Below are 20,406 nucleotides of genomic sequence, written 5' to 3'. Positions count from 1 at the left end.
CGCGCGGACCGCGCCGGGCGCCCCCGCGCGGCGGACGGTGGGGGGTGCGGGGGAGGGGAAGGCTGCGGGGTTTGGGGAGGAACCCGCGGGAAATGGGAAACTTGCTGCTCGTGACGTCACGCCGCCAGGGACATTCCACCCCACCCCCCCCCCACCCCCCCCCCCCCCGCTCACATACAGCTGGGACACGCCTCGCCTCGGGGGGGGGGGAGAATGACGTCACGGGGCGGTGGAGTGACGTCACGGAGAGGGGCTGCGGTGGGCGGTTGGTGCTGCTGCTTTGGGGAGAAACCAGTGAGATATGGGAAATGAGTCTGACGTCACTCTTCAGTGGCGTCGTGGTGAGACTGCCCCATCTGGTGCCCCCCCGGGGCCAGGGAGCTGCTTCAGTTTTGGGGCAAAACCCAAAACTAATCGGGTAACTGGAAACTTGTTTTTGTGACACCGCTCCTCGCAGGGACATCAGGGAGCCCCCACGTGCAGGACACGCCTAATCTTGGGGACAGGATGACGTCAGGGGCGGTCGAATGACGTCATGGCGAGGGGCGGGAGGTGCCGTGGTTTTAGGGTGCAACCCTCGATAAACAGCAAAAGGGCTCCTCGATCGCGGAGGGACTCCATCACCCCCCACCCGCGTGGCGCTTCGCCCCGGCGCAGCGTGACGTCACGGGAGCGGTGCCGTGACGTCACGGCGGGAGGGAGGCGGGAGTTCGGCGGGCGCGGGGCGGAAGCGGCGGCCGGGGCGCGCGCGGGGAAGCGGAAGCGGAAGCGGCGCAGGCGCGGGGCCGAGCGGAGGGGACGCGCCCGCCATGGAGTCGCGGGGGAAGGAGCCGCAGCCGCCGTGAGTGCGGGGGCGCCGCCGGGCGGGGCCGCGCCGGCCCGGCAGCACCGGCGCGGGGCGCGGGGCCGGCGGGAGGAGGAAGGGGAGGGGGCCGCGGGGGGAACCCGCCCTGCCCTGCCCGCCGCGACGGGCTGCGGGTGCGGTGCGCGCCCGCCGGGCTGCAGGCGGCGGCCGCGGGAGGCATCATCCCGCTGCTCTTGCCGCTGTAGATCCTTGGGGATCTGCAACGATGATGGAGGGCTGGAGCATCTCCGTGATGGGGAGAGAGGGGAGCTGGGCCTGGTCAGCCTGGAGAAAGGAATCCCGTCATCCATACCAATGTCTCCAGGGAGCGTCAGGGGATGGTTCCAGACTCTCTTTAGTGATGCCCAGCAACAGGACAAGGAGCGGTGGCCATAAACTAAAATACAAACTCCAGCACAACGTGGGGAGGAACTTCTTCCCATGGCGGGTGGCAGAGCACTGGAACAGCTGCCCAGGGAGATCCGGGGATCTCCCTCTCTGGACATCCCAAACCCATCCCAATTCCTGTGTCACCTGCTCCAGGTGACCCCGCCTTGGCGGGGGGGTCGGACTGGATGATCTCCAGAGATCCCTCCTGATCCGTAACGGTTCTGGGATTCTGGGATCAATCCCAGCACGCTGTGCTGCTCCCCAAGCCAGATTATCCACCTGGACTGTGCCGCTCAGCAGCTGTAAGCTGGATCTCTGGGCGCTAATAGGGACTTATCCTGGCAGCCTCAGCCGTTGTTGCTGAGCTGTTAAAGCCCTCATGGCTCAGGTGTGGGGCTGCAGAGCATCCTCGGAGCTGAGCTTTGTTCTCTGTGTCAGGGCCTGGCTCCAGGGGAATGTCTGCTGCAGAGTCACTCTGGCGTGGAGCAACATCCGTGTTGTTGTTCTCAGCCAGCTGCCAGCACGCACAGGAGCGGGCGGGAGCTGTGGTGCAGCGGATTCCAGCAGCCCTCTCCCAGCCCTGCCGCTGTGGCAGCTGCTGGAGCAGTGGGTGTGAGCTGCTCTTTCCACAGGAACAGAATGGGCATGGGGGACTCCAACCCGGCAGCAGTCCCACACGCCGCCGAGGACATTCAGGGGGATGACAGGTGGATGTCACAGGTAAGGCTGGCAGGAGGATCCTCCTTCCTGGGGGGATGTTGGGCCAGTGCTCCCAGGCCACGTTTGGGACCCTGAGGTCACGACAGCCTGGAGCTGGCAGGTGTCACACCTGTGTGTCCTGCCACGATGGAGCAAAGGAAAAGAGGTTTGGAGGCTCTGATGAGGAGTGACTGCACAAGCTGAGCTGGGTTAGTCCTGAGAAGACTGAGAGGGGATCCCATCAGTCCGTACAAAACCTCCCGAAGATGGGGCCTGACTCAGCTCAGTGACAGGACAAGGAGCAGTGGCCATAAACTAAACCACGCCAAGTTTCATCCAACCCGGGATCCTCACGGGGTTGTGGAGTTGGGAGCAGTGTCCAGCAGCTCAGGGGTTAATGCCAGCAGGGGAAGCTGGCTGGGCAACTGTCCCTGTCCTGCAGCAGGGACGGATGCCCAGGAGCAGGTGTCACCTGGAGCTCACCTTGTCGCTCTCTTTGGCAGCACAATCGGTTTGTCCTGGACTGCAAGGACAAGGAGCCCGACGTGCTCTTCGTGGGGGACTCCATGGTGCAGTTGCTACAGCAGTACGAGGTAGGGACAAAGGGAGGGAGGGAGGGAGGGGTGGACTGGAGCAGCTGGAGCATCTCCCTCTAACCCAGTGGCTGATGGTGTGTAACACTGGTGACTCCCACTGTTCCCGTTTTCACTGCTGTCTCCCGAGCCCTTCCTGCCCTGCTTCCTGAACTCCCCAGTGCCTGGACACTGCTTTACCTGGCTGCTCTTGCCTCCCTCTCTGAGGCCACGACTGACTGCCTGCATTTTGGCACACGTGCACAGCCCCTCAGCTCTCAGATTCCGGCCTCCTGAGGGCCGTCGAGTTCCCTGTGGCTGTACCTGGCTGTACCTGTACCAGAACACGCTTAGCCTGTAGAACTCAGGGTGCCAGAGGCATTGGTCCACTGGTTCTTCCCTAAAATTGTTGAGGGAAAGAAGAGTTCTCTTCTGCCGTGGTGGCAGCTGAGCAGCTTTGTTCTGCAAGAGCTGCTTCCCTTTGTTCTAGTTTTGTTACCTGGGGATGAGAAGGATTTAATCAGGTCATAGACTCCTTCAAAGGCCCTGTGCTTAGGGACACCGTGGTCTGCAATAGATCAGCGCTCTGGGGCTCTGATGAGTTCAGCAAATCACTGCTCCAGAGATCTTTCCTTCCTTTGTGCCAGGGCTGAGAGCTTGAACCTCAGCAGCTCCATCTCTTCTGACTCCAAATAAAACCTCGTTCCTTGTCTAAGTGCCCTTTGTGGAGTGAGTTTTCAGAGAAGGGCTCGTGGCTGCCCTCAGTGACCTTGAGGACACCGTGTGGTGTCTGCCTCACAGGCAGGATGCTGCTCTGAAGCAGCACATTGGTTTCTGCTTGCAGATATGGCGAGAGCTCTTCTCACCGCTCCATGCACTGAATTTTGGGATTGGTGGAGACACCACGGGACATGTTCTATGGAGACTGAAGAACGGTGAACTGGAGAACATTAAACCCAAGGTACGAGCTGCAGAGTTAGTGAGGGTATCCAGGTGTGCAGTGAAGGTCACCTGCAGCTGCAGGCCTGGCACAAGTGCCTTCCCTGAGGGCAGTGGGCAGTGCCAGCCCCGGGGCTGAACTCTTAAGCCTGACTCTCCCTGCAGCTCCCTGGCCACAGATGATGTTTATGCCGGGATTTCAGGGTCATCAACCCTGTTACCACTTGCTCTGGAAAAGCTGCAAACATTTGTCTCTCCTTGCAGGTCATTGTTGTTTGGGTTGGAACAAATAACCATGAAAACACAGCAGAAGAAGTCGCAGGCGGAATCGAGGCCATCGTGCGCCTGATAAACAGCCAGCAGCCACAGGCCAAAGTGATTGTGCTGGTACGTCCCTGCTCCCTGGGCTCTGCCTTACTGGGAGTCACTGGGCGGTGCTGGGAGGGCAGGTCCCCTGATCTGTCCTCTGCTTTGTGCCTCCCCTCGCTGGCCTGGCTTTGCAGGAGCCCTCCTTTGGCCCTTCCAGAGCTGGGTGGACTCATTCCCAGTAACTATCCCACTCATTAGTGTTGCTGAGGAAGTCCTGTGTGGGGAAAATAGGTGCCCAAATCCCAGTTGGCTTTGGGAATCCTGGTTGGCTTCCTTATCCTAAGGAAGCTGCTGCCTGTCTTGCTGAGGAGCTGAAAGTGTATGGAAAGAGCACAAGCTGATACATTTGAAAAATAAAAGAAAGCAGTTTCCCTGCCAGTCAGTACTTGTAGCTCATCTGGCTCCTTCACTTGCGTTTCACATTAGGCCCGAATGGACAAATTCTGATTCAAGGGATGAGTTCCTCTTGTCACAGACATCCTAAATCTCGACAGGCAGCCCGAATTGGAAGGGAAAGCCGGGCTCCTGATGCCATCAGAGTCACACAAAGCTCTTTTCTGCCTCCTCTCGTGCCAGGGCCTGCTACCTCGTGGAGAGAAGCCAAACCCGCTGCGGCAGAAGAACGCCAAGGTGAACCATCTGCTGAAAGCCTCGCTCCCCAAACTGCCCAACGTGCAGCTGCTGGACGTGGACGTGGGCTTCGTGCACTCGGATGGCACCATCTCCTACCACGACATGTTCGACTTCCTGCACCTGACGGGCGGGGGCTACGCCAAGGTCTGCAAGCCCCTCCACGAACTGATCATGCAGCTGCTGGAGGAGACCCCCGAGGAGAAACGAGCTGCCCTGGCCTGAGTCGCTGCCGTCAGCGTGGAGAGCATCATCCAGCCCATCAGATCAGTTCTGTCACTGGCACTACAGAATCCTTCTTTCTTAAAGCACTTTCCATTGTAGAATGTTACCGGATGTCCGTACCTAGTGTTTTGAGGGGGAAGGCTCATGTTTAACTGGTCTTGTACATACGAGGGCCGGCTGGGTTGGTTTTATTGCAGGAGGAAATTAGCTGAAGAAGAGTTTTACTTTTAAACCATTCCTCATTTAAAACGAGAACAGGACTGTCACTCTGTGCCCCTCTCATGTCTTGTTGCCCTGTGGTTGTCCTAGACCCCTTGTAGCCTGTCCGACAGCCCGCTCCTGGCTCACCGTTCCTGGCTGCAGCCGTCGTGCTCTGTGTATTTGCCTGGGAACAAGAATCACATTCCACTTGCAAAAGCCAGAACAGATGCATTTTTCCAAACTCGGTTCCACCTTTTAGGCGGTTTTGGGTTTTTTGTTTGGGTTTTTTGTTTGTTTGTTGTTTGTTTGTTTGTTTTACTGGGAGGGGGTTAAATGACACGTGTTGCTTTCTCACTCCTTTCTGAAGCAGCTTGAAACTGGAATTCAGAAATTTAAAGAAGCAAACAGTTACCTGAACTCGTGTAACACTCCCCAGTGCTTGTCTCGTGCTCGTTTCCCCAGTCCTGCTAGCGGGGGCACCTTCCCTCCCACGCAGCTCTCCCGGGGGCACCTTCCCTTCCTCCCACGCAGCTCTCCTGGGAACGCTCCCGTTTGGGTGCTGCTGCTGGCCCCTGCTCCTGCTGCCCGTGATGTTGCTGGCTTTTAGCAGTTGCTCAGTGTAGGATTTTAATGATCCAGTAATTGGCAGTTACTTCCTCACTCCTCTGGAACTGACAGACATCCCTCTGAGGTGCCCAGGCTCTTTGCAGGTTTTTTTTTTTTTCCTATTTTTTTATTAAGTATGACTGTTACATCCTTTTTTTTTTTTTTTCCTAAAGCAAACCCACATGAAGAGCCCCTGGCTGCAAGGCCTAAATCACTCTGAAGCTTTACAGATCCCAAGGTGTATATTTCCTTATCACTACTGGTTTACTTGTATAAACATTTTATTTGAGCAACTACAGCCTTAGAGTAAAAAGTGGAGTTAAGGCATAGCTTCTCCTGCCCTGGACACTGCTCCTCACCTCTAGCAAGGGAGCCAGAGGGGCAGGTGCCCTCCTAAAGGGCTGTGGCTCAGTGGGGTTTTGGTTTGGTTTGTAGTTCAGAGGGCTGGTTGCAGCGAAACAACTTTTCATTTCAAACTGATAGCTTCTCTTCCAGAAAGAAATGGTTTGGACCCGAGAGGCAGAGCCCTAGATGAATTGATAACTTGCAGATAACCTATTTTAAACCAAATCTGTTCCTCCCTGCCTTACCTGCCGGAGCTGGAGCTCAGTGGTGCCACACTGGGTTTGTGCTTCCCGTGGGATTCCAGGCAGGTAAACCTGGGAGGAACAGAGAGCTTCACTCCGTGCTCCAAGGGAGGGGTGTTCAGGTGTCAGGTGGCTTTGCTGAAGCCCATAGGTACTGTACATAGTCTGTCTGCCCTTTGCTGTAGCCAAGGGGCTGGTGTGTAACTCTGACCTAGCGTTGAGGAATCCCCTAACGTCCCACCTCATCCCCCTCCTCCTGTAGGTTTGATCATAGCAGGATTCCTGCCTGGATTGCATGCATAGTGTGTGTTTTGTTTCCAGTATATGTGATCTACACACAGATGAAGGAAAGGTGAAGCATTCCCCTGGCCAGGATCAGACACAGGGAGCTGCAGAGTGCCATGGGAGAGGAGGGATCACATCCTACCCCCATGATCCAGACCAGGGGTGCTGCTCCCTGGAGCTCCACGGCCTTGCAGGGCAGGCTTTGAGAGAACACTGCTCACGCTTCCCATAAGCTTCTGGCTGGAAATACTGGGGAAGGGCAAGTGGAAAATCAAATGTTAAAAGTACAGTGCAGTGGAGAATTCCTGGGGAAGGGCTTAACCCGTTCTTGCTCCCTGAGAGCTTTCCATCTCCAGGCTTGTGAGAAAAGGCCGTGTGCTAGATTGATCTCTGCATCCCTGCTCCCTTCCCTCCCTGCTGCTGCTGCTGCTGCATTTGGCTGAAGAGATGCTAACCAGGAATGTACTCTGCAGTAAAGCTCTGACTTCGCTCGGCACCCTGTGCTCGCTGTGAGCCAGCCCCGTGGGCAGGGTGCCCAGTGGCCCGGGGAATTTGGCAGGCTCTGGCGTCACCGGGGAGGCTCTGCTGGCTCTGCTTAGGCTTGGCTTACTGAGGTGCCATGCTCTGTGCTGGTTCAGTGCTCTCGGCTCTGCTTGTTGCTGCCTGGCAGGAAACTGCCCTGCTCACCTGGGCAAGAGGGGTTCTGCCTCCTGCTCACTCAGTGCTGAAATCCGAGTGCCTCCTGTGAGAAAACTTCAGTTCCAGCTCTGGATGTCCCTCCGGACAGGGCTGGGCTGGAGTTGTGGCCTCTGAGTGAGCGTGTCCAGTTTTGTGTTTATGCAGCAGAGAGGAAAACAAACAAAAGATGTGAAATGACAGAGTGTTGTGAGGTGCCGGGGGAGGGTGAGGCAGGAGCGGAGAGGCCCCCGTACCTCCCCTCGCTGCCCACCCGCTGCCCCGAGCCTTCCCCGGGACACAACCATTGTGATTCTGCTTTGGCAAAAATGCATCGGCTGGTAGAAGTCACTGTTAGTGCATATTTCGATATAAATGTCAATGTTTCACCCACCGTGTCGCAGCCTGTGTGTGTGTGTGTGTGTGCCCAGCTGTCTCCTGCCCTGTCGGTCGCTCCTGGAGGTCTCCATGGGGCCGGGCAGGTGCTGCCAAACCTCCCACTGCGGGTCCTCCCCGGCTCTGGGAGTTGTGCTCAGCCAGATCCTCGCTCCTCGTTTAATTCCTGCTTTCCCCCGCTCCGTTTGGGGCTGGTTTTGTCTGGTTTTCTCCTTTCCCCGTGCAGATCTTGGTGCTGCACCCAAACCTGTGAGCACGGTGCTGCAGGTGAAGGGGACTGGTTTATTTTGGCCCTCGACAGGACATCGGCTGGTGTTGGATTCCCGAGTGATTTATCTCAAATGGCCCTGGAACAAACAGGGAATCACATCCCCACGCAGTCCCACTCACGGCCATCCTTCAAGAGGCGACTCGAGTTGCATCAGGGCCGAGGAGTCGGCCGGAATTCTGCTTCTCTTCCCGCATGTCTGTCCCTGAGGTCGTCCTATCTGCCGCCAATGCCACCACCTGCACCTGGAAACCATGGGCAGACTGTCCAAACTGTGGGATCCTCAGGGACAGGAGGGCCCGGAGAAATAAAGTGCACAATAGCAGCAGTGCCTTGTCTCGTGGCGTTTGTCCCGTGGAGCAGAGCAGGAAGCCGGCGGCAGCGGTCCTGGATGTCAGAGCCAGCCCAGAAATGGCTCTGAGTGAGGTGACAGGGGCTGAGCCCCTTCAGAGGGGGATTTTAAATCAAAACGCCCAACTGCAGGCAAATAAAATGTGATGTAAAGATCACGGGGCTGTTGGAGAGAGGCCTGGAAGCGGGAGGCTCGGCAACAGCTGGAATCGGGGGGTGTTTTGGGAGACACACCAAAAATGCAGTGTGGCATCACTCCCGCTTTCCCAAGCATGGGAAGACTCCCAAAGTACTTTGAATTATTCCATCTCTGGTGGTGAAGGGTGCAACAAACGGGAGAGGCTGCAGGAGCCCCACTAGGAATCCAGAGAGCAGCAAGAGAAAGGGATGGGGCAGACCCACCCCTTCCCTGACAGGATTCTTCCATGTTCTCACGGACTTTAGGGGCAGGGAGGCCAGGCAAGGGGATTGGGGGGGTGTCCGGAGTGCTGCATGGCACCTGGGCTTCCCTCTTGGGGCAGGGACTCCATATGGAGTCTCCTATGGAGCAGGGGCTCCCTTATGGGGTGGCTATAGAGGACAAGGCTCCCCTACAGCGCTCTATATGGGGCAGGATCTGCCCTACAGACCAGGGCTTTTTCTGTGGGGTTCCACAGGACCCCATATGGAGCAGCGGCTCCCCTGTGCAGCCAGGCTCCTGTATGGCCATGGGGCTTCCCCTATGTGGTCCCATATGGAGCAGGGCTCCCTTACGGGGTTTTACATGGGGCAGAGGCTGCCCTGTAGGACAGGGCATCCCCGGTGTGGTTCCCTATGGAGCCGGGCTGCCCCCGCGGGGTCGCGCACGGGGCTCGGTGCCCCGGGGCGGGGGGTCCCGGCCGGGCCGGTGCCCCGGGCTCGGGCCGGTGCCCCGGGCTCGGGCCGGTGCCCCCGGGCTCGGGCCGGTCCCCCCGGGCTCGGGCCGGTGGCCCCGGGCTCGGGCCGGTCCCCCCGGGCTCGGGCCGGTGTCCCCGGGCTCGGGCCGGTGGCCCCGGGCTCGGGCCGGTGCCCCGGGCTCGGGCCGGTCCCCCCGGGCTCGGGCCGGTGCCCCCGGGCTCGGGCCGGTGCCCCGGGCTCGGGCCGGTGCCCCCGCCCCGCCCGCCGCGTCACTTCCCCGGCCGGGCACTCAGCGTGCGACGGGCCTGACGTCACCGCCGGTCCGTGTTTACCGCGGTGCGGAACGGGAAGGGGAGAGGGGACCGGCAGCGGCCCCGGCAGCGGCTCCGCGCCCCGCCACAGCGCCCGCACCGCGCCCGGCACCGCTCCGGCCCGGCCATGGGGCAGCGCGCCCGGGCGCGCCCCGGCTGAGCGCCCCGTCCGTCCCTTCCCGTCCCTTCCCGTCCCTTCCCGTGCCGTCCGTGCCGTCCGTGCCGTCCCGCCCCGCGGACCTTGGCCGGGGATGCTGGCGGGATGTCGGGCGCCGGGGCGGCCGTGCTGGCCTGGGCGCTGCTGGCCGGGGCACTGCTGCCCCCGCCGCCCGTCCGGCCCCAGCCCCTGCCCCGCGGGGACCGCGAAATGCACGAGAAGGAAGCGCAGTTCAACACCACCTACAGCGACTGGGTGCACGCCAACCTGCTCAACATCTACGCCTTCAACCACAGCGTCCGGAGGAATAGGGTGAGCCGGGGTGGTCACCAGCGCCGCGTCCCCCGCGGGCTGGCTGTGCCCGGGGGGGGCTGTGGGGTGCGCAGGGCACGGCAGCCTCTGCCACGGCGGCCGAGCAAAGTCCAGCCTTCGGTTCAGCCGCCGCGGCCCGACCTGCCCGGCACACACCTCACCTGCCCCTGTCCCTGCAGACCGAGGGCGTGCGGGTGTCGGTCAATGTCCTCTCGGACCAGAAGGACCAGCCCGTCCTCTTCGTGGTGAGGCAGAAGGAGGCGGTGGTCTCCTTCCAGGTGCCGCTCATCCTCCGGGGCCTGTGAGTACCCGGGCGTGGGCAGGGATTCCCCATGCAGGAGCTCCCCATGCAGGAGTTCCCCATGGAGGGATGCCCCATGCAGGGGTCCCTGGGAGGGGCCGCTGGGCACACAGGGCTCTCCCTCCCTGCCCAGGTACCAGAGGAAATACGCGTACCAGGAGGTGAGCCGCACGCTCTGCCAGCCGCAGACCAAGGCCGAGGTGGAGACCCAGCACTTCTACGTGGATGTCTCCACGCTCTCCCTCAACACTTCCTACCAGCTGCGGGTCACCCGCGTGGAGAACTTTGTGCTGCGGTGAGGGGAGCCCCGCGCCCTTGTCCCCCTCCCTGCCTGCTGCCTGTGGGGGCTGCAGGGGCTCTGGACCCCCCTCGCCACCCATCACCTTTCCCGTGCTCTCTGCAGGACCAATGAAAGGTTCAGCTTCAATGCCACGGCCGCCCAGCCGCAGGTGAGGGCAGCTAGCGCGGCGTGGCGCGGGAGGGGGCCGCACCCAGGAGGGGAGCGTGGCCACCGTGGCAGCAACGGGCCCTTTCTCCCCGCAGTACTTCAAGTACGAGTTCCCCGAGGAAGTGGACTCGGTGATCGTGAAGGTGACCTCAGCCATGGCCTTCCCCTGCTCCGTCATCTCCATCCAGGACATCTTGGTAGGTCTGGGCAGTGGGTCTCCTCCCTGGGTGACCCGTGGTGCCCGGCGGGGCTGACGGCCCCTCTGCCCCCGCAGTGCCCCGTCTACGACCTGGACAACAACGTGGCCTTCATCGGGATGTACCAGACCATGACGAAGAAGGCGGCCATCACGGTGCAGGTGGGCACGGGGCTATGCCGCGGGGCCGTGCCACGGGGCTGAGCTGTGCCCGGTCCCTGCCTGGTGCTGCCAGAGCCCACAGAGGATGTCCCAGGGATAACCTCTGGCATGGGAGACCCCTGCTGGGCTCTGCTGACCCCCGTCTCTTGCTGCAGAAGAAGGATTTCCCCAGCCATAGCTTCTACGTGGTGGTGGTGGTGAAGACGGAGGACGAGGCGTGCGGGGGGGCTCTGCCCTACTACCCCCTCTCCAAGAATGCCTCTCCAGGTTTGCAGTGGGGCTGCCCCCGTGGGCTGTGTGGCGACAAGGTGGGGACAGGACAGAGAGCTGAGCCCTGTCCCTGCCTTCTTCCAGATGAACCCGTAGATCAGCACAACCGGCAGAAGAAACTGGAGGTGATGGTGTCACCCGCCATAACCTGTGAGTCTGGGTGGGGCTGGGGTGCTGGGGGTGCTGGGCTCTCTGGGGACCCATGGCAGGGCCCCCGAGGTGCCACCCCCGCTGAGAGCCTGTCCTGGCTCTGCACAGCCGAGGCCTACGTGCGCAGTGTTCTCTTCTGCCTCGGCATCTTCCTCTCCTTCTACATCCTCACGCTGCTCATCGCCTGCTGGGAGAGCTGCCGGTGAGTGCCCGGGTGTCGCTGCCCTCTGGGTGCTGAGCCCGTGGGCACAGTCCTGCTGGGGGCCCTGGGGCTGTGTCCCCTCGCCCCAGCAGTGGCACAAAGGGGCTGACAGCCGCTTCCCTCGGCAGGCAGCACAAGAGGAAGGGGCTCCTGGCAGCCATGGATTCGCCCAGCCTGGACACAGGTGAGGGCTGGAGGCAGCAGCCAGCAGCATGCAGGGGTCTGCCCGGGGAGTTCCTCATTGCTCTGCCCTCTCGAGCCTGTGGCAAAGCCCCTGCCTCTGCAGGAGTATCCTGCTGAGTCCCTGGGGGTAAATCCCAGTGTCAGGGAGACGGAGAGGTCCCTGCTGTGGGGCTGGCGGGGCTGTGCTGGGGCTTTGCATCTCACCAGGTCTATCTCTTTCTTCTCGTGGCTTTCTGGGGACTCCCAGCATCGCTCCTGGGTAGGTGCCAGCTCTGTCCTTGGCTCTGAGCTCACTCCGTGCCAGGGCAGGGGTGGTGGGAGCTGCTTTGTGCCCAATGGCCATGCAGCCCTGGGACAGGGGTGCCACAGAGGGTGACAGGGACCCTCCTGTCCCGCAGGTCACTCCCGCAGCATCCCCGACTCCTTCCTGAACCGTGGCCCCTACGACAGCTACGGTTACGGCTCCTTCGGTGAGTGCCACGCGCTGTCCCCCGTCCCTCACCCCCTGCCCGTGGGCCGTGCCCACCCTCTGCCTGTCCGTGTCCTTGCAGGGAACGGCTCCTCCAGCAGCACCGAGGGCATCACAGACAGCCTGGGCTCAGCAGAAGTCTCCTACAGTTACGTGGGTGAGTTGTTGGGCCACTGGCGTGGCTGCAGCCCTGTGGAGCCTCGTGCCCGCTGGCATCCTGGCTCTGTCCCCTCCATCTCCGGGAAGGGTCCTGGGGCTGCTGGCCCCTCCATGCAGCCCCCAGCGGGGTTTCCATCTGTGACACACCTCAGGGAGCTCTGCTTTGGTAACTCTGGCTTTCCTTTGAAGGGCAGGAGCAGTTCAAGCGGCGCACGCCCTCCGCCCCGACGAGGCCACTGAGCATTCCCATGGGTAGATGCTGGTACCGGGCAGGGTCGGGCCAATCAGGGCGAAATCTGCCCAGCCCCAGGCTGTGCCCAGGGCACAGAAACCCTGCTCCCCTCCCTCAGAGCAAGGGCAGCACCTGAGGGGCTGCAGAGCAGGACATTGTCTGCCTGGCCCTCGGTGTTCCCCAGCGTGGCAGAGCCCCCGGCAACAGGCACGGGGCAGTGCTTGCCCACGCGGGCACAGCCACCAAACTGTCCCCAGGGCAGGGCTGTAGGGAGCTGAAATCCCCAGTGTGAGTTGGCAGGGAGGCAGCCCAGTGGTTAATTGGGGCTGATTGGGGTTCTGCGGGGTGGGCACCGAGGCTCTGGGCCCTGCTGATGGCCCCGGCTCGGCCGCAGGGGAGCGGTCACTGGAGAACGTGGCCGGCCGGCCGCGCCTGGACTCGCTCAGCTCTGTGGAGGAGGACGACTACGACACGCTGGCCGACATCGACTATGACAAGAATGTCATCCGCACCAAGGTGCGTGTCCCCCCCAGCCCCCAGCGTGTCCCCGCTGGCCAGGCAGGCCCCTGACCCCCCTCTCCTTCCAGCAATACCTGTGCGTGGCCGACCTGGCGCGCAAGGACAAGCGGGTGCTGCGGAAGAAGTACCAGATTTATTTCTGGTGAGTGGGAGGCAATGGGGAGGGGGGCACCCAGCAGTGTCCCAGCCTGGGGTGCACAGCAGGGACCCCCTGACAGCCCCACCCTCTCCCAGGAACATCGCCACCATCGCTGTCTTCTACGCCCTCCCCGTCATCCAGCTCGTCATCACCTACCAGACGGTGAGTGTGGCCAGGGCAGCAGTGAGGGGCTCCTGGGAGCTCTGGGGGCTGCAGTCCCAAACCGTGCTCCCCAGCACGGTGAGGACATCCCTGGGAGCCCCCTGTGTCCCAAACCGTGCTCCCCAGCACGGTGAGGACATCCCTGGGAGCCCCCTGTGGCCCAAACCGTGCTCCCCAGCACGGTGAGGACATCCCTGGGAGCCCCCTGTGTCCCAAACCGTGCTCCCCAGCACGGTGAGGACATCCCTGGGAGCCCCCTGTGTCCCAAACCGTGCTCCCCAGCACGGTGAGGACATCCCTGGGAGCCCCCTGTGGCCCAAACCGTGCTCCCCAGCACGGTGAGGACATCCCTGGGAGCCCCCTGTGTCCCAAACCGTGCTCCCCAGCACGGTGAGGACATCCCTGGGAGCCCCCTGTGTCCCTCACCCTGCTCGTGCCCACAGGTGGTGAATGTCACTGGCAACCAGGACATCTGCTACTACAACTTCTTGTGCGCCCACCCCCTGGGGAACCTCAGGTGGGCTGGGGGGACGGTGGAGGGCGGCTGGGGGTCTCCTGTGCCCAGGGCTGGGCTGCAGCAGGACCCCAGGGAGGGAGGGGGTTCACAGCACCCACACCAGGACTGGTCCCTCGCAGCGCCTTCAACAACATCCTGAGCAACCTGGGCTACGTGCTGCTGGGTTTGCTCTTCCTGCTGATCATCCTGCAGCGCGAGATCAACTACAACCGCGCGCTCCTGCGCAACGACGCCCACGCCCTGGTGAGGGACAGGGCTGCCTGGGGGGGCTCCAGCTGCCTGGTGGGGCTCGGCCTCCCGCGACCCCCCCACTTCCCCTCCTTCCCACCCCTCTGCCCCGCAGGAGTGCGGCATCCCCAAGCACTTTGGGCTCTTCTACGCCATGGGCACCGCCCTCATGATGGAGGGGCTGCTCAGCGCCTGCTACCACGTCTGCCCCAACTACACCAACTTCCAGTTCGGTGAGTGCCCCCCCGGCCCCCCCCACCCACACCGGGGCCACCCACATCCCTCTCACCCCTGTGCCTCCCCAGACACCTCCTTCATGTACATGATCGCGGGGCTCTGCATGCTGAAGCTCTACCAGAAGCGTCACCCGGACATCAACGCCAGCGCCTACAGCGCCTACGCCTGCCTGGCCCTCGTCATCTTCTTCTCCGTGGTGGGCGTGGTGAGTACGGCGGGCACCGAGGGATAGGGGGCTGGTTGCCCCCACGGCTCACTGCCCACCCCTCGTCTCGCCCTGCAGGTCTTTGGGAAGGGGAACACGGCCTTCTGGATCATCTTCTCCGTCATCCACATCGTGGCCACGCTGCTGCTGAGCACCCAGCTGTACTACATGGGGCGCTGGAAGCTGGGTGAGGGGGGGCACCGTGAGCGAGGTGGGAGGGGACAGTGTGGTGGCCCCCCGGTGTCACCTCCCCTCTCCCCACAGACTCGGGCATCCTGCGCAGGATCCTGCACGTGCTGTACACGGACTGCGTGCGGCAGTGCAGCGGGCCCATGTACGTGGTGAGTGCTGGCACCGGGGCCCCTGGCTCTGCAGAGACCCTCCCTGGCAGCCCCCCCAGCTTCCCCTGGCCCTTCACAGCCCCCTCCTCTTTTGCAGGACCGCATGGTGCTCCTGGTCATGGGGAACATCATCAACTGGTCACTGTGAGTGCAGAGCTGGGCATGTGCCAGATCCCACCCTGCTTCTCCCCATCCCTGCTGCCGCCCCCACCCCCTCTCCTGCGGCGCTGCCGTCCCTCGGTGGGGCTGGGCCGAGGGCTGGCAGCTCACGGCCGCTGTGAGCCCAGCATGACACATCCCCCTGCAGCTGTGGCACCCCGGAGTCCCCACATGCTGCCTGATCTCCTGGGGGCTGCAGACATCCTTTGGGGACAGTGGGCATAGCAGGGGGACCCCCAGGCTGACCCCACTGCCTGTCCCTGCCTCCCCAGCGCTGCCTACGGCCTCATTGTCCGCCCCAATGATTTTGCTTCCTACCTGCTGGCCATCGGCATCTGCAACCTCCTCCTCTACTTCGCCTTCTACATTATCATGAAGGTGGGAGTCGAGCCCTGGGCCCCCACAGGCCCAACGGGCAGGGCAGGACAGGGGTGGGCACTGCTGCCAGCTCCTGCCCACGTGGTGACCCCGGCCTCTCCCGCAGCTCCGCAGTGGCGAGCGCATCAAGCTCATCCCCCTGCTCTGCATCATCAGCACCTCCGTGGTCTGGGGCTTTGCCCTTTTCTTCTTCTTCCAGGGGCTCAGCACCTGGCAGGTGAGCAGGAGGGTGGTGCAGGCAGCTGGGTGGGCAGGGTGGCCATGGGCAGGCACAGTGACGCTGGCCCCGTGCCCGGCAGAAAACACCAGCTGAATCCCGGGAGCACAACCGTGACTGCATCCTGCTCGACTTCTTTGACGACCACGACATCTGGCATTTCCTCTCCTCCATCGCCATGTTCGGCTCCTTCCTGGTAGGTGCTGGTTCCACCGGCACGGCAGCCACTGTCCCCTGGTCACCGGTGCCCTGCTCCCCTCACTCCCCTCGCTCCACAGGTGCTGCTGACGCTGGACGATGACCTGGACTGTGTCCAACGGGACAAGATCTACGTCTTCTAGGAGCCTGCAGCCACTCGCTGCCCTGGGACTGTGCCAAATGCCCGGCTGCAGCCCCGGGAGGGGCACCCACCCCTGGGGAGGGACGTCTGCGCTGCAGGTCCTGCCAGCCACTCTGTCCTCCTCCCCACACAGCCCTGGGTTTGCCTCCTCCCTGTCAGCCGGGTCCCTCCAGGCACTTTGTGCCCATCCCTGGGCCCGTCACAGCCAAAAATGGGGCTGGGGGGCCACCAGAGCATCCGTCCTCTGTGGCAAGTGACACTGGAAAAGGTGCTGCTGCTGCTCCGTGTCCGTGTGCCCGTGGGCACAGCGGGGGGATTGGGGCGAGCGCCGTGCCAGCAGCCCCGTGGCCCCCCGAGCACGTGGGTGTGGGTCTCTCTTCAGTGCCTGAGTCGAGTGGGTGGGAGGTGGGGGTGCGTGGGGCCAGCACGGTGGTGGCAGTGGTCGGAGAGGCCCCACTCGTGTCTCCTCCGGCGTCCCAGAGGGGTGGCCGCAGTGGGCCCCCGTCGCTCCCCGTGGAGGTGCCGCGCTCCCCGCGCGCGGATCTGCTGGGAAGGGACTCGCATTAAAGTGTCTGCACTTTGCCCGTGCCTGCTGCTGCTGCCAGGGGTCCCGTGGGGCAGCTGCCCCACGCTGTCCCTTCTCCCCACGGGCTTTTGGGAGAGGGGAGATGCTGCAGGGGCTGGGAAATGCTGCCCTGGAGAGCACATGTGGGGAGGCTGGGGGTGGCCTGTGGGTCACGGGGGACTGGCAGCCCCACGGGTGGGTAAGGGATGCCCAGGGGGGTCCCACTTCACGGGCAGCAAAGCTCCCTGAGGGCTGGGCCCCCCTGTGGCATCCTCGCAGCGCGGTGCCAGGGCTACTGCGTGCCCCGCTGTGCCCTGACCCGCTCCAGCTGGTGCCCGCGGGGCAGAGGGAATCCCGGGATCTGCGGGCTGCCCAGGCGCGCTGCCCGTGGGATGCCGCAGCCTCGCTGCCGCTCCCGGCAGCCCCGAGCGGACACCGTGGGTGTCACCCGTGCCCCCGCAGCATCCCCGCGGGGGGACCCTGCGCGGCCGCCCCGGCTCCCGGCGGTGAGCGCACGGGAAAACCAGCCATGAAGTCAGAGCAGGAGCCCTCGGCGCTGCCGCCTGGCTATAAAAGGATTTACTCCATCAGCCCCCGGCCCGGTTCCGCCCTGGCCCCGGCCCCGCTGGGGCGGAGGCACGCGGGGAATGCTCGAGCACGGGCTTTCGTCGCTGTTTTTCGGAGTCTTTCCCCAAATATGGTGCCTGGGATGGAGTCATGGAGCGCTGCGGGGCCGGGCGCCCCGGGAGGGAGGGTTTGGGGGGGGCCGGGCTCCGCGCCCCGCTGACATCACCGTCCCGCCGCCCTCCTTTTAGCGCAAGGTCGGGGTCCCCGCGGGGCAGTGCGCTGGTCCCTCGCCGAGCATCGCTCTCGCTCCGTCCACAGCCGCTTGTAAGTCCTGCCGCGGGGGGGGCGGCGGCGGGGAGGGACCCCGGGGTGGGAATGCCAGCCCCCGGCACGGGGGTGCTGCTCCCCGGGATGGGGACCCTGTCTGTACCTGGGGGAGCGAAGCCGCTGCCGGGACTGCGATCTGCGGCTCCCCGGATGACGCGGAACCTGCTCCTCTCCGCGGGATGGGGATGCTGCTCCCCGGAGGAGGGTCGGGCTCCCCTGCTCGGGCTGGGGTCCCTACCGGGGTTCTGTCCTGCTCCTCCCATCAGGACCGCGCTCCCGGCGGGGCTGCGCAGCTGCGGGTCCCCGCGGTAGCCGGAGGGGCCGTGCGGGACTCAGGGCAGCGATGGAGGGACAACTCCAGCCCCCAGTGCCCGTTTCGGCCCTGTGCTCGGCGGGGACGGGAGATGGGCACGGGGTTGGCGGTCCCGGGGCCTGGCAGTGCCATGTGGCCGAGGGAGCCGTGTGTGACCCCTCTGAGCCAGGTCGGGCCAGGGCACGGGCGGGATTGGCTCGGGCGTCTGTAGCATCGCGGCATGTGCCCAGCAGTGCTCGGGGTCCGGGCATAGACTGCCCGTAGGGCTCGTGGGGTATCACCACATAAATCACAGGGCTCGTGGCGCACCCCTGCATTGCTGGCAGCAAGCGGGGTCGGTGCTCTCTCCTGCACTGAGCTGTGCCGGGTCTCAGCCCAGCCTGCAGGAGCCCAGCGGTCAGGATGTGATGTGGGACATCCACACGGCTCCTGGAGGCACCCGGAGGCTTCATGCCAAGCAAGGAGCCAGGCAGGGAGGAGCGATGCCAGCTCCACCAGAGGCTTGGCTGCCACTCCCAGAGCGTCTCCCTGCTGGCATCTTCCCTGGCATCCTCCCTGGCACCCTTGGGGCCTGCCTGCAGCCAGCTACCTGCCATCACTGCCCGCAGCATGTCCTTACAAGGGCACGGGCACGGCTCCCGCTGCTCCCGTCTCACCCGTGCTCCTCCCTGGCTCCCGGACCTGCCGTGCCAAGACCATCCCACGGCCACCCTGCTGTGCCACGGCCACCCTGCCATGCCACAGCCAGCCAGCCTTGACGTGGCCACCCTGCCACCCTGGCATGGGTCACACCAGGGACATCCATGCCAACCAAGAGCTGGCAAGGGACAGGGATGGGGCTGCTGCTGTGCACAGTCTGAGCTGGGGATGAGGCATCTCTGCCAGAATACAAGCTGTCTGGGCAGATTTTGGAGGTCGTGGAGGTGAATTTTCCTCCAAACACACCTGGATGGAGCTGAAGGGCTGTTACCTGGAGAGGGAAGAGTCGGAAGGGCTTGTCCCCACTGCAGCAGAGCGGCAGGCAAATGACACAATGGTGTCTGTGGAGTCCCTGGACAGGAGACAGCATCTCCACAGCCTGACTGTCCCTGTCGTGCCACCAGGTCTCCACAGCCTGACTGTCCCTGTCGTGCCACCAGGTCTCCCACCACCGCAGCCATGGCAAACAAAGGGCCAGCCTATGGCATGAGCAGGGATGTGCAGTCCAAGATCGAGAAGAAGTACGATGACGAGCTGGAGGACCGGCTGGTGGAGTGGATCGTGGCGCAGTGCGGGGCTGCCGTGGGACGCCCTGAGCGCGGCCGCCTGGGCTTCCAGGTCTGGCTGAAGAACGGCATCGTAAGTGGGGCACGGGGCTGGGCGGCCGGTGGGGAGCTCCGAGGGCAGCACGGGATGCTCCGAGGGCAGCGCAGCAAGCCCAGGCTCCCCTCTGTGGCAGGTGCTCAGCAGGCTGGTGAACAGCCTCTACCCCGACGGCTCCAAGCCCGTCAAGATCCCCGACGCGCCGCCCACCATGGTCTTCAAGCAGATGGAACAGATTGCCCAGTTCCTGAAGGCGGCCGAGGACTATGGCGTGGTCAAGACAGACATATTCCAGACCGTGGACCTGTTTGAAGGTGCGGGCCGGGGGCACTCGGGGTTGGGGGTCCCAGGGTCGCGGTGCTGTGCCCGTCCTCACGCCCCTCTCTCCCTGGGCAGCCAAGGACATGGCGGCGGTGCAGAGGACGCTGATGGCCCTGGGGAGCCTGGCAGTCACCAAGAACGACGGGAACTACCACGGCGACCCCAACTGGTTCATGAAGTAAGTGGGGGAGTGCAGGGCTGGGCATGGGGACTCCCTTGTCCTGCGGCTGCTCAGAGCTGGCTCTTCGCTCTGCCTGGAAGCGCCCCGGAGCACGTGGAACTGGGATGCCAAACTTTCAGCTGGGGAGGGAGGGTGGCTGGGACATTCCTGGGGATCCGGGGGGGCTCCTGGGCAGCCGGGGGTGCGGGTGCCCCACGGCCTGTCCCTGTGCCCCGCAGGAAAGCGCAGGAGCACAAGCGGGAGTTCACCGAGAGCCAGCTGAAGGAGGGCAAGAACATCATCGGGCTACAGATGGGCACCAACAAGGGAGCGTCACAGGCGGGGATGAGCTACGGCCGGCCCCGGCAGATCATCAGCTAGGCACTCCCGCGCCGCCCCCAGCCCTCCCCAGCCGGGACCTCCGTCTCCGCTCCCCCCGGCCCAGCGCCGCCGCCGATCCGTTGGTATTTATTGAGGAGCATCCGCCCGCCAGCCCCATCGCCCCGCCAGCGGCCGCACGCGCCCCGCCGCAGCCCCCGCCCCGGGGCCGCGGCCCCCAGCGCCGTGCCCCGGGCGGCCCCTGCCCCCGGGCAGCCCCCGCCCCCGGCCTCGCACCCCCGCCGCCAGCCGGTCCTGCCCTGGCCGGCACCCTCGGGTGGGACGGGCCCGCGCCCCGGCCCCCGGGGCCACCGCCCTGCCCGCCGCCCGCACCAGCCCCGCGCCACTGCCGCAGAGATCCCTGCCAACGGGGAGAAGAGAGAATCGAATTGGCCTCGGTTTTGTACTTCGTTTTTGTCAAAATTAAAAGGTTATGTTCATCTAGCGTGGCCTGACGAGGTTTCCTCCCGCCTGCCCCGTTGCAGCTGGCCGAAGGCACCTGGAAAGCCAAAGTCCTTTTCCCTAAAAGGGAGCTGCTCCTTCTGCCACCTCCAAACCTGGGAAAA

The 20,406-nt window shown here is 63.6% G+C and overlaps 3 protein-coding genes and 1 long non-coding RNA gene across 7 annotated transcripts in view; 3 read left to right on the top strand and 1 right to left on the bottom strand.

Annotated features, from left to right (window-relative positions):
* SIDT2 (SID1 transmembrane family member 2) overlaps positions 1-16,495 on the top strand; it is a 207,468-nt gene extending 190,973 nt beyond the window's left edge. The window contains exons 1-27 of one of the 4 annotated variants that reach the window (XM_068172100.1): positions 9,403-9,693; positions 9,873-9,994; positions 10,128-10,289; positions 10,398-10,443; positions 10,538-10,639; positions 10,717-10,800; positions 10,956-11,067; positions 11,155-11,220; positions 11,329-11,422; positions 11,551-11,606; positions 12,004-12,075; positions 12,157-12,231; positions 12,423-12,485; positions 12,860-12,981; positions 13,053-13,126; positions 13,219-13,285; positions 13,729-13,802; positions 13,922-14,045; positions 14,146-14,263; positions 14,336-14,472; positions 14,551-14,659; positions 14,737-14,813; positions 14,911-14,957; positions 15,245-15,350; positions 15,457-15,567; positions 15,650-15,763; positions 15,846-16,495. In XM_068172100.1, coding sequence (XP_068028201.1) covers positions 9,487-9,693; positions 9,873-9,994; positions 10,128-10,289; positions 10,398-10,443; positions 10,538-10,639; positions 10,717-10,800; positions 10,956-11,067; positions 11,155-11,220; positions 11,329-11,422; positions 11,551-11,606; positions 12,004-12,075; positions 12,157-12,231; positions 12,423-12,485; positions 12,860-12,981; positions 13,053-13,126; positions 13,219-13,285; positions 13,729-13,802; positions 13,922-14,045; positions 14,146-14,263; positions 14,336-14,472; positions 14,551-14,659; positions 14,737-14,813; positions 14,911-14,957; positions 15,245-15,350; positions 15,457-15,567; positions 15,650-15,763; positions 15,846-15,908 — 2,604 coding nt within the window. In that variant the 5' untranslated portion in view covers positions 9,403-9,486 and the 3' untranslated portion in view covers positions 15,909-16,495. Of the gene's footprint in view, positions 1-9,401; positions 9,694-9,872; positions 9,995-10,127; positions 10,290-10,397; positions 10,444-10,537; positions 10,640-10,716; positions 10,801-10,955; positions 11,068-11,154; positions 11,221-11,328; positions 11,423-11,550; positions 11,607-12,003; positions 12,076-12,156; positions 12,232-12,422; positions 12,486-12,859; positions 12,982-13,052; positions 13,127-13,218; positions 13,286-13,728; positions 13,803-13,921; positions 14,046-14,145; positions 14,264-14,335; positions 14,473-14,550; positions 14,660-14,736; positions 14,814-14,910; positions 14,958-15,244; positions 15,351-15,456; positions 15,568-15,649; positions 15,764-15,845 lie in introns of those variants that run through there. The other 3 variants (XM_068172101.1, XM_068172102.1, XM_068172103.1) reach the window with 3 other exon arrangements.
* On the top strand, positions 713-5,300 carry PAFAH1B2 (platelet activating factor acetylhydrolase 1b catalytic subunit 2). The gene is made up of 6 exons (XM_068172256.1): positions 713-841; positions 1,867-1,954; positions 2,437-2,526; positions 3,350-3,466; positions 3,709-3,831; positions 4,390-5,300. The coding sequence occupies exons 1-6, from the start codon at positions 810-812 to the stop codon at positions 4,666-4,668; spliced, it is 729 nt and encodes a 242-aa protein (XP_068028357.1). The 5' UTR covers positions 713-809; the 3' UTR covers positions 4,669-5,300.
* Positions 13,099-13,808, bottom strand: LOC137462108 (uncharacterized). Its single transcript, XR_010993575.1, has 2 exons — positions 13,684-13,808; positions 13,099-13,351 (listed from the first exon to the last, which is right to left on the bottom strand). It is a non-coding gene; the product is annotated as an uncharacterized lncRNA (long non-coding RNA).
* A 743-nt stretch (positions 16,496-17,238) lies between the features above and the next one.
* Positions 17,239-19,995, top strand: TAGLN (transgelin). The gene is made up of 5 exons (XM_068172151.1): positions 17,239-17,363; positions 18,819-19,017; positions 19,118-19,295; positions 19,378-19,480; positions 19,702-19,995. Exons 2-5 carry the CDS (start codon positions 18,838-18,840, stop codon positions 19,841-19,843), a joined length of 603 nt encoding a protein of 200 aa, XP_068028252.1. The 5' UTR covers positions 17,239-17,363; positions 18,819-18,837; the 3' UTR covers positions 19,844-19,995.
* Positions 19,996-20,406: the final 411 nt, after the last annotated feature.

Source organism: Anomalospiza imberbis, chromosome 24 (genome assembly GCF_031753505.1).
Source record: "Anomalospiza imberbis isolate Cuckoo-Finch-1a 21T00152 chromosome 24, ASM3175350v1, whole genome shotgun sequence".
NCBI classification, from domain to species: domain Eukaryota; kingdom Metazoa; phylum Chordata; class Aves; order Passeriformes; family Viduidae; genus Anomalospiza; species Anomalospiza imberbis.
Note: the sequence above shows the minus strand (reverse complement) of the source record. Positions and strands in the feature narration are given on the sequence as shown.

Coding starts and splice junctions, on each gene's coding strand:
- TAGLN (XM_068172151.1), top strand. CDS start 18,838: ATGGCAAACAAAGGGCCAGCCTATGGCATGAGCAGGGATGTGCAGTCC. Junction 19,018..19,117: donor TCTGGCTGAAGAACGGCATC/GTAAGTGGGGCA, acceptor CCTCTGTGGCAG/GTGCTCAGCAGGCTGGTGAA. Junction 19,296..19,377: donor GACCGTGGACCTGTTTGAAG/GTGCGGGCCGGG, acceptor CTCCCTGGGCAG/CCAAGGACATGGCGGCGGTG.
- PAFAH1B2 (XM_068172256.1), top strand. CDS start 810: ATGGAGTCGCGGGGGAAGGAGCCGCAGCCGCC. Junction 842..1,866: donor GGGAAGGAGCCGCAGCCGCC/GTGAGTGCGGGG, acceptor CTCTTTCCACAG/GAACAGAATGGGCATGGGGG. Junction 3,467..3,708: donor TGGAGAACATTAAACCCAAG/GTACGAGCTGCA, acceptor CTCTCCTTGCAG/GTCATTGTTGTTTGGGTTGG.